At 43.2% G+C, this 11560-nt stretch overlaps 1 protein-coding gene across 1 annotated transcript in view; it reads left to right on the forward strand.

Annotated features, from left to right (window-relative positions):
- Window positions 1-907: 907 nt before the first annotated feature.
- The window catches only part of LOC127005145 (sodium/potassium-transporting ATPase subunit alpha-like), a 152401-nt gene continuing 141748 nt past the window's right edge, over window positions 908-11560 (forward strand). The window contains exon 1 of the mRNA XM_050873767.1: window positions 908-949. Coding sequence (XP_050729724.1) covers window positions 923-949 — 27 coding nt within the window. The 5' untranslated portion in view covers window positions 908-922. The remainder of the gene's footprint in view (window positions 950-11560) is intronic.

The following is an 11560-nucleotide window of genomic DNA, read 5'->3' on the forward strand; positions in this document are numbered from 1 at the left end:
ATGAACAATTTTGAGTGTACATGGGAGGCGTATGTGTGTGTGTGTCTGCGAGGAGGAGGAGGAGGACGAGGAGGACGAGGAGGAGGAGGAGGAGGATATGTAAGAGGTACTGAAGCCCATGAACCATTTTGAGTGTACATGGGAGGCGTATGTGCGTGTGTGTGTGCGAGGAGGAGGAGGACGAGGAGGAGGAGGAGGACGAGGAGGAGGAGGAGGAGGAGGAGGAGGAGGAGGAGGAGGAGGAGGAGGAGGAGGAGGAGGAGGAGGAGGATATGTAAGAGGTACTGAAGCCCATGAACCATTTTGAGTGTACATGGGAGGCGTATGTGCGTGTGTGTGTGCGAGGAGGAGGAGGACGAGGAGGAGGAGGAGGACGAGGAGGAGGAGGAGGAGGAGGAGAATATGGAAGAGGAAGCCCATGAGCGATTATGAGTGTACATGGGAGGTGTATGTGCGTGTGTGTGTGCGTGTACGTGACAGTAACAATGTGAAAGGATGAAATAGGCCGAAGAGGAGGAGGAGGAGGAGGAGGAAGAGGAGGAGGAGGGAAGAGGTACTGAAGCCCACGAACTATTATAAGAACATAAGAACGTAAGGAGTCTGCAAGAGGCCGAGTGTACATGTAATTTGTATGTGCGTGTGTGTGTGTGTTCGTGTATGTGACAGTAACAAGGTCAAAGGATGAAATAGGACGAGGAGGAGAAGGAGGAGGAGGAGGAAGAGGAGGAGGAGGAGGATAGGGAAGAGGTACTGAAGCCCACGAACCATTATGAGTGTACATGGGAGGTGTATGTGCGTGTGTGTATGTGTTCGTGTACGCGTTGAACTTGGCGGGCGGGCGGCGAGCAGGTCCTACACGCACACTCACAATCTGCGCGTCACGTGATCGATGACGTCACAGTCCTCTGCCACAGCCGCGACGATGGCGACCACGGGAATGGCGGGCGATGTGAGTACCCAGAACTCCCCTCCAGCACCCACAGGGGACGCGGGGACGGGCGGGCCGGGGCGGGCGGGCGCGGGCGGGGGCAGGGAACACCATAACAATCTTCAGGAGGGGCCACCACGCCGCCTTCAGGGTTTTTTCAGTGGGCGGTGATGGGGCGTCGTCTGCTTGCGGGCGCCCGGCCAGATAACACGCACACACGCACGCACACACGCCCACACGCCCACCCCAGCCCACCCCGCCTTGGCCCTCCATGCCCCCACGCCCACACAGTATCTTATGTCACTCTTATGTATCGGGGTGTGAAGGGGGGAGGGAGGGAGGGGGAGAGGGGTGTTTGGCGACGTAGGGCGGGGGAATGCGTCGGAGAGGGGGGGTGTGAGGGGGTGATAGAGGGGGAGGTGTGGTGGGGTGTTTTTTTGTGTGTGTTAATGGAGGTGATAAGGATGGGTACACACACACACACACACACACACACACACACACACACACACACACAAGCACAAACACTCAAACCAACAGACACCCAAAGACGTAGGACACACACACACACACACACACACACACACACACACAAGCACAAACACTCAAACAAGCAGACACCCTAAGACGTAACACACACACACACACACACACACACACACACACACACACACAGCTTCTTGCGTAATCCTTTCTTGCCTCGATTCACGCTGACACTCGTGAAAGGAAGGAAGAGAGAGAAAAAGAAAAAAGAAAAGAAAATAGTTAAACGAAAAAAAAAAATAAAGTAAAAATTCAAGGGTCATATTAAGGCAATTGTATATATTTTTTTTTTTCGTGTACTGAAAGATGGTTTGAGTATTTGCTGTTATTCGTATTCATATTATTATTATTTTTATGTTATTTTTTTTTTTTGCGGCAACAAAGGCAACAAAGAGTAAAAAAAAAAAAAAGAAAAGAAAAGCCCGCTACTCGCCGCTCTCACAAAAGTAAGGAGTAGCCAAAAAAGAGGTTAATTTCGGGTGGAGAGTGTCTGCCGTGGTTGTCGTTTCGAAGTATTGATTCAAATCTTGTTTCGTCCTTCCTACCTCTCATTTCCTCTTTTTTTTTTATCTCTATCTGTATTTCTATTTTTCTGTTCGTGTCTATGTCTGATTTGCTTTCTTATCCTTCTATTTTTCTGTACCTATTTTTATTTCGTCCTTCCTACCTCCAATTTCCTTTTTTTTTTCTTTATCTGTATTTCTTTCTTTCTGTTCGTGTCTATGTCTGATTTGCTCTTTTATCCTTCTATTTTTCTGTACCTATTTTTGTTTCTTCCTTCCGACCTCTCATTTCCTTTTTTTTTTTTTCTATCTGTATTTCTTTCTTTCTGTTCGTGTCTATGTCTGATTTGCTTTCTTATCTTTCTATCTTTCTCTACTTATTTTTGTTTCGTCCTTCTACCTCCCATTTCCTTTTTTTTCTCTCTCTACCTGTATTTCTTTCTTTCTGTTCGTGTCTATGTCTGATTTGCTTTTCTATCTTTCTATACTTATTTTTGTTTCTTCCTACCTACCTCCATCTTTCTTTTTGCTCTCCCTTTTCTTTCTTTCTCCCTTCCTTTCTTTCTGTATGTCTGTTTGTCTGTGTCTGTCTTGATTTTCTTTCTTTATCTTTTTTATCATTCTTTCTGTGTTCTTCTTTACTTTCTTAATATTTCCTTCTTTCACTTTCTTCAGTTATTCATTCACACACACACACACACACACACACACACACACACACACACACACACACACACACACACACACACACACACACACACACACACACCTGACTCAGCTCATTACTACTTCTGTCTTTTTTTGGCTTCGTCTGTCTGTTAAGGCGACGAACACACACACACACACACACACACACACACACACACACACACTGGTAACACTGCTGTCGAGTTTTTTTTATAGTTAAGTCATTGTTGCTTAAACTGGGAGGTTTTTATTTTTCCTTTAATTTTTTTCTCCTTTTTTCGTTTTATTTTGTCGTCTTATCATTTTTTTTCTTCTTTTCTTCTTTCGTTCTTTATCTTAATATTCGTCTAGATAAAGATTCGTTTTATTAACGTTGGTCAAACTTGGACAAGAACATTTAATTCTTGGTGTTTTTTGATGCTGTTTATCATGGAGGCAGAATTTTTCTCCGGAAAACACTAAATGATTGACTTTTCAATGCCTTTTGTGCAGCCGCAAAATAGCTCGCAGAGAGGTTCAACTTAGGGGACCTGTGGGAAATTTGGGGTTTTGGGTGAGGGAGCATATTTAAACTACTCCAGCAAAACTTTAATTAACCTAACCTCTAACAGGGGGGCTTCGCCCCCTCGAACGCCCTCATAACCAGGGGGGCTGCGCCCCCCCTGGACCCCCCCCCCCCCATGTATATGCGACTTACTTTTGCAAGGAGGTATTTCTCGCAACACCGGCTGGACCGCCGCCGCGGCCGCCGCCAGAAGAGGCGACGCTGTCGTGAATATTATCCCTTATTTTCAACAATAAAAAAAATTGTCCTTGAATTTGATTTAAAAATCGTTTCCATGATTGTTTAACGTTTGTAGAAAAGATATATGAAGAGCTAGTGATGTTTGATAAGGTAGGTAATGAAATACTGGCACGGTACTAAAACGAACCTTAACCTTCGTCTATTCATTATTTATTATTTTGTATTTTTCCGTTTTTCTTCTTTTTCTTTACGTATTTTTCTTTATTTTTCTCATTTAATTTTTTTCTTAGATTTTTCCTCCCTTTTTTTCTCCTTTCGTTTCTTCATTATCTCTTTCATTTACCGCTTTTCGCTTTTTCTTTCCTATTTTCCTTCTTGTATCTTGTCCCTTTCCCCTTCCTTCCTTCTTTAATCTTTTCGTTCCTTCTTTATATTCCTGTTTTATTCTTTCTTTTCATTATGTCCTCTTTCCCTTATATCCTTATTTTCTTCTTCCGTTCTTTCTTTGTATTCCTCTTTGTATTCCTTCTGTCTTTAATTTTGTCCTTTTTTCCTTCTTTCCATATTTTCTTCCTTTAGTTCTTTTTTTTACGTTTCTCTTTTCATTCTTTTTTTGTCCACTTCTGTCTATCCTTTTTCCCTTCCGTTCTCTTTATTTTCATTATTTCTTTCTTTTTCTTTTCTTCCATCTATCTCCTTTCGTCCTTTAATTTTCTCTCTTCTCTTCTCGCTTTTTTCTGTTTTCTTTCATCCTCTTTTCCGTCTTTCCTTTTTTCTTCTGTTCTCTTTATTTTTCTCTTCATTTTTTTTATCTCTTTCCCTTCTTTACTCCTCTCGTTCTTTCATTTTCCCTCTTTCCTCTCTTTTCACTTTTTAATCTTTTTTTATTTATTTTGTCCTCTTCCTTCCTTCCTTCTGATTTCCTTCCGTTCTCTTTCAACATTTTCCTCTTCATTTTTTTTCATTATTTTCCCTTTCCTGCTCCTCTAGTTCCTTCATTTTCCCTCTTTCCTCTCTTTTCGCTTTTTTTATTTTGTCCTCTTCCTTCCTTCCTTCTGATTTCCTTCCGTTCTCTTTCAACATTTTCCTCTTCATTTTTTTTCATTCTTTTCCCTTTTCTGCTCCTCTCGTTCCTTCATTTTCCCTCTTTCCTCTCTTTTTGCTGTTTTTGTCCTTCCTTCCTTCTTATTTCCTTCCGTTCTCTTTCAGCATTTCCTTCTTCATTTTCTTCATTCTTTTTCATTTTTTGCTCCTCTCGTTCCTTTATTTTCTCCTTTCTTTTTGCCTCTTATCATTCTGTCTTTCTTTCGTTCGTTCTTCTATTTTCTCGTTCTTTCTCTTTTACTCTCTATACGCCAGTGGACCTTTTTGTACCTTTTCTTTTTTTTCTTTGAGCTGCCTTCTATACTAAAAAAAACACCAACATTCATAATAGGAGTGTATACCTGCATAATTCATAATAGTTACCCATGATGTCTAGTACTATTAACAGCTATCTATTTCCTTTATTCATTTCGTTATGTTTGTTACGTTTGTTTAATCATGCATAGCTCTTTGTGGCGCTGAAGGGTGTTGGTGTATAATGCAAGGACGCTGTATTGATTTGTCAGGGGGGTTACTTAATGTGTGTGTGTGTGTGTGTGTGTGTACTCTGTGTGGGGGGAGAGGTTGGGTGTGTGTGTGGTGATGGTGGGGGTGGGGGGCGATGTATAGGTGTGCGTTGGGGAGGGGGGAAGTGTGTGTGTGTGTGTGTGTGTGTGTGTGTAGCATGGCATAACCAAATCTAAGTTATTATAAACCCCTACCTAACCATTCCCAAGCTAACCTACAACAAACGTATTCTAACCAAACCTACACCAAACCTAAGCTAACCTACACCAAATCAAACCTATTCTTACCTAACCTACACCAAACCTATTTTAACCTAACTTACTCCAAACCTCTCCCAACCTTCAAACCAAACCTCTCCTAACTTAACCAAACCAAACCAAACCTCTCCCAACCTTCAAACCAAGCCTCTCCTAACCTAACCAAACCAAACCAAACCTCTCCCAACCTAACCGAACCAAACCCATTCTAGCTTAACTTACACTAAACCCCTTCCACACTAACCTAACCAAACTCAAACCTAACCAAACCAAATTTAAAGACACAAAGGTTAGTATTACGACTCGCCAATTGCAGTCTTATAATATTCCTACCTTTGCGTATCGGTAATATCAAGCAGACGTTCACTAAAAAACGCATTCAGGAGGACGCGAGTTCAATCCCCGCCCGGTGCCACCAAGCTGGGATTTTTCAACCGCCGCCGAGTGGCTTAAAACTACCCACATGCTGTCCAGAAGACCGCCTATCAACCCGGACCCTAGATTTTTGGATCAAAGATGAGCTCTGAGAGGGCAGCATGAGCCAATGCAAGATGGCGCCACTATAAACACTCGCCTGCGCCAGAACGGGCTGGGCCGACCATCAGGACCCACCGGAAAGAAGCCTTGGACCGACCATCAGGATCCACCGGGAAGAAGCCTACCGGCGCAATAGGCCGCAATGTAAAAAAAAAAAAAAAAAAAAAAAAAAAAAGTAAAGAAATCCACACTCTTGAACGCAGGAAGATTTTCGATAGTACGACTTGTCTCTTGTAGTCTCCTTATACCTTCCCTTATCCCGTGTATCCCCGCTGATCCTCCTGAACACACACACACACACACACACAAACACACACACACTCAAAACACAAACACACTCCACGTTAAGTAAATACCCATGAAAGGTGCACGAAGTAACTATTATGCATGTCAACCTTACGAGGGGGCTCTTTGTATATTCTCCTTGTACCCCCCGTAGCCTTGTGTGCCTCCCTGACCCTCGCCCCGCAGCACCCAAGGATCCTAGAGAGCTCCTGCAGAGTCCTTGGCTGTCACTGCATGGTTCGGGTCTAGAGTACTATGCCTCTAGTATGGGTTTTGGGTTATAGGTCTTGTTCGGTTACACGTCTGATGTGGTTGTCTTTCTTTCATTTTTTCACCTTTTCGCTCTTTCTATCAATCTGCAAGAGGGACTAAGAGAGGATCTATAAATGATCTCTCGTATGGGTCCTCTATTTCTTGTTCTGTGGCTCTTACTACTCTCAAAAGGCGTCTGATGTGGTTGTCTTTCTTTCATTAATTTCACCTTTTAGCGCATTCTATCAATCTGCAAGAGGGACTAAGAGAGGATCTATAAATGATCTCTCGTATGGGTCCTCTATTTCTTGTTCTGTGGCTCTTACAACTCTCAAAAGGCGTCTGATGTGGTTGTCTTTCTTTCATTAATTTCACCTTTTCGCGCTTTCTATTAATCTGCAAGAGGGATTAAGAGAGGAACTATAAATGATCTCTCGTATGGGTCCTCTATTTCTTGTTCTGTGGCTCTTACAACTCTCAAAAGGCGTCTGATGTGGTGCTTTTTTTCACATTTATACTCATAGCGTGTTCTATCGATCTGCAGGAGGGAAGGGAAGAGAGGGACCAGAAAATAGACTCTACCTCTCTTGTTCTGACACTTACTAAACTTACAAGGTGTCTGAAGTGGCCGGTCCTCTTCATTTTATTTTTCCTTCTTTTTTACTTTCCGCGCTTTCCATCGATATGCAGCAAGGAAGGAGAGAGAGACTTGAAACTGTATCTTGCATGGGTCTTGTATATCTGGTTCTGCGGCACTTGTTATCTGCTATCCTCTTGTGTTAGGTACATATGGCGCTCTCTATCGATCTGCAGCAAAGAAGATGAAAGGAAAAGCTAGAAATACTGTTCCTTTCCATCGGGTTTAACATCTTTCTCTGTGGCTTTTACTGCACTCACAAGGCGTCTGATGTGGCTTTCTTTTGTTACCTGTCAAGCGTTCCATCGATCTCCAGAAGGGAAGAGGAGAGGAACTAGAAATACCGTTCCTTTCGATTGGGTTTAACATCTTTCTCTGTGGCCTTTACTGCACTCACAAGGCGTCTGATGTGGCTTTCTTTTGTTACCTGTCAAGCGTTCCATCGATCTCCAGAAGGGAAGAGGAGAGGAACTAGAAATACCGTTCCTTTCCATCGGGTTTAACATCTTTCTCTGTGGCTTTTACTGCACTCACAAGGCGTCTGATGTGGCTTTCTTTTGTTACCTGCCAAGCGTTCCATCGATCTCCAGAAGGGAAGAAGAGAGCGACAAGAAAAGAAACACTTGAGTAGTATGGATTTTGCTGGTTTTGTTCTCTGGTACTTGCAACGCTCCTCATACGGTTGTCTTTTTCATTATTGCTTATTTTCATGTTTACTTATTTTCTACCCATCTGCAGCAGGGGAGGAGAGAGGGGCGAGGAAAGAAACGCTGCCTCTCGTATGGGCATCTCTCGTTTTGTGGCACTCACGAGGCGGCGGATGTGGTTCTCTTTTGGTCACCTGTCGCGCGTTCTATCGATCTGTAACAAGGAACGAGAGAGATACGAGAAATACTCTGTCTCTTATATGGACATTGCACCTCTCGTTCTGTGACACTTACGCTACACTCACAAGGCTTCTGATGTGGTTCTTTAATTTTTTTTTTTTTAACTTTTCCCGTGTCATCGATCTCCAGCAGGATAGAGAGATGGATTATAGATAAAACACTGCCTCTCTCTTATCGGCTTTGCATCTCTCGTTCTGTGACACTTACGCTACACTCACAAGGCTTCTGATGCGGTTCTTTATTTTTTTTTTTTTCACTTTTCCCGTGTGTCATCGATCTCCAGCAGGATAGAGAGAGGGATTATAGATAAAACACTGCCTCTCTCTTATCGGCTTTGCATCTCTCGTTCTGTGACACTTACGCTACACTCACAAGGCTTCTGATGTGGTTCTTTAATTTTTTTTTTTTTTTAATTTTTCCCGTGTGTCATCGATCACCAGCAGGATAGAGAGAGGGATTATAGATAAAACACTGCCTCTCTCTTATCGGCTTTGCATCTCTCGTTCTGTGACACTTACGCTACACTCACAAGGCTTCTGATGTGGTTCTTTAATTTTTTTTTTTTCACTTTTCCCGTGTCATCGATCACCAGCAGGATAGAGAGAGGGATTATAAAGAAAAACACATCTCTCTCGTATGGGCTTTGCATCTCTCGTTCTGTGGCGCTGACTACACTTAACAAGGCGTCTGATGTGGTTCTCTTTTGTAACCTATCGCGCTTTCTATCGGTCTGCACCAAGGACAGGGGAAGAAAGAGACTAGAAAATGATCTCTTGTATGGACTTTGCATCTCTCTCTTTTGCTATGTGACACGTACAACACTACAAGGCGTCTGATGTGGTTCACTTTTTCTTTTGTCTCTCATCTCGCCCTCTATCGGTCTACAGCAAGGAAGGAGAGATAGAGAGACTGAAAAAGGAGCGCTGCCTCTTGTATGGGGTTTGTATCTCTGGTTCTGTGACGCTGACTAGGCTAACAAGGCGTCTGATGTGGTTCATTTTCTTATTTTTTGTCTCTCATCTCGCCCTCTATCGGTCTACAGCAAGGAAGGAGAGATAGAGAGACTGAAAAAGGAGCGCTGCCTCTTGTATGGGGTTTATATAATCTCGTTCTGTGGCGCTGACTAGGCTAACAAGGCGTCTGATGTGGGTCATTTTCTTATTTTTTGTCTCTCATCTCGCCCTCTATCGGTCTACAGCAAGGAAGGAGAGATAGAGAGACTGAAAAAGGAGCGCTGCCTCTTGTATGGGGTTTGTATCTCTGGTTCTGTGGCGCTGACTAGGCGAACAAGGCGTCTGATGTGGTTCTCTTTTGTTACCTTTCTTGGGTTTAATCTGTCTGCATCAAGAGTGGCTAGACGGACTTAGAAATACTCTACATCTCGTATGGGCTTTGTACCTCTTGTTCTGTGGCACTGACTAGGCTTATAAGGGTTCTGATGTGGGTGTCTTTCCATTTTTTTCACTGTTCCCGTGTGTCATCGATCTGCAGCTAGGAAGAAAGGGATGAGAAACGATAAAAATGTCTCTCGTATGGGCTTTTCATCTCTTGTTCTGTGGCAGTGACTAGGCTTACAAGGCTTCTGATGTGGGTGTCTTTCCTTTTTTTCACCGTTCCCGTGTGTCATCGATCTGCAGCTAGGAAGAAAAGGGTCAGAAACAATAAAAATGTCTCTCGTGGGCTTTTCATCTCTTGTTCTGTGGCAGTGACTAGGGTTTACAAGGCTTCAAATGTGGGTGTCTTTCCATTTTTTTCACTGTTCCCGTGTGTCATCGATCTGCAGCTAGGAAGAAAAGGGTCAGAAACAATAAAAATGTCTCTCGTGGGCTTTTCATCTCTTGTTCTGTGGCAGTGACTAGGGTTTACAAGGCTTCAAATGTGGGTGTCTTTCCATTTTTTTCACTGTTCCCGTGTGTCATCGATCTGCAGCTAGGAAGAAAAGGGATGAGAAACGATAAAAATGTCTCTCTCGTGGGCTTTTCATCTCTTGTTCTGTGGCACTGACTAGGCTTATAAGGGTTCTAATGTGGGTGTCTTTCCTTTTTTTCACTGTTCCCGTGTGTCGTCGATCTGCAGCTAGGAAGAAAAGGGATGAGAAACGATAAAAATGTCTCTCTCGTATGGGCTTTTCATCTCTTGTTCTGTGGCAGTGACTAGGCTTACAAGGCTTCTGATGTGGGTGTCTTTCCTTTTTTTCACTGTTCCCGTGTGTCATCGATCTGTAGCTAGGAAGAAAAGGGATGAGAAACGATAAAAATGTCTCTCTCGTATGGGCTTTTCATCTCTTGTTCTGTGGCACTGACTAGGCTTACAAGGGTTCTAATGTGGGTGTCTCATTTTTTTCACTGTTCCCGTGTGTCATTGATCTGCAGCTAGGAAGAAAAGGAATCAGAAACGATAAAAAATGCCTCTTTTATGGGCTTTGCATCTCTTTCTGTGGCACTGACTAGGCTTATAAGGGTTCAAATGTGGGTGTCTTTCCTTTTTTTCACTGTTCCCGTGTGTCATCGATCTGTAGCTAGGAAGAAAAGGGATCAGGAACGATATAAATGCCTCTCTTATCATTCTTATGAGCTTTGCATCTCTTGTTCGGTGGCCTTTACTACACTTACAAGGCGTCTGATGTGACTCTCTTTTGTTACCTATCGCGCGCTCTGTCGATCGGCAACATGGCAGAAGAGAAAGACTATAAACTCTCGAATTGGCTATACATACATTTCTGTGGGACTTACTACACTCACAAGGCTTTCTTTTGTTGCCTTGTATGTGTTCTATCAATCAGCACCATGGCAGAAAAGAAGTACTATAAACTCTCGAATTAGCTATGCATCTATTTCTGTGGGACTTTCTATACACTCACAAGGCGTCTGATATGGTTCTTTTCTTTCATTTCTCCACATTTCGCGCTTTCTATCAATCTGCAACAAGGAAAATGAGAACGTCTATGCTTTATCGCTTGTATGGGTCTTATATCTCTTGTTCTGCGGCACTCCTACACTCACAAGGCGTCTGATATGTTCCTCTTTCTTTCATTTCTCCACATTTCGCGCTATTTATCAATCTCCAGCAAGGAAAATGAGAACGTCTATGCTTAATTAATCGCTTATATGGGTCTTATATCTCTTGTTCTGCGGCACTTACTACACTCGGAAGGCGTCTGAAATGTTTTTTTTTTTTTTTCATTTCTTCACATTTCGCGCTTTCTATTAATCTCCAGCGAGGAAAGTGAGAACGTCTATGCTTTATCGCTTGTATGGGTCTTATATCTCTTGTTCTGCGGCACTCCTACACTCGGAAGGCGTCGGATGTGGCTGTCTTTGTCACTCAACGCGCGCTGTATCGATCTGCGAGAGGGAGGAAGAACGAGGCTAGAAATGATTTAGAGGAGTGAGTTGGTTCTTTATTCCGCGTTCTAAGGGGTTCGGAATGGCTGAGGGGGAGTTTACAGGATAATCCAAGTCTCTAAGGGGAAAATTTTAAGGGGATGTTAGAAGAGTTGATTCTTTGTACAGTGTTCTAAGGGGTTCTGAATGGGGAGTTTGCAGGAATATCCAAGTCTAAGGGGAGAATTTTAAGGGGGATATGAGACAAGAAATGATTGAGAGGAGTGGATTCTTTATACAGAACTCTAAGGGGTTCGGAATGGGGAGTTTGCAGGAATATCCAAGTCTAAGGGGAAAATTTTAAG

The sequence above is a fragment of the Eriocheir sinensis genome, chromosome 29 (genome assembly GCF_024679095.1).
Source record: "Eriocheir sinensis breed Jianghai 21 chromosome 29, ASM2467909v1, whole genome shotgun sequence".
NCBI lineage: Eukaryota > Metazoa > Arthropoda > Malacostraca > Decapoda > Varunidae > Eriocheir > Eriocheir sinensis.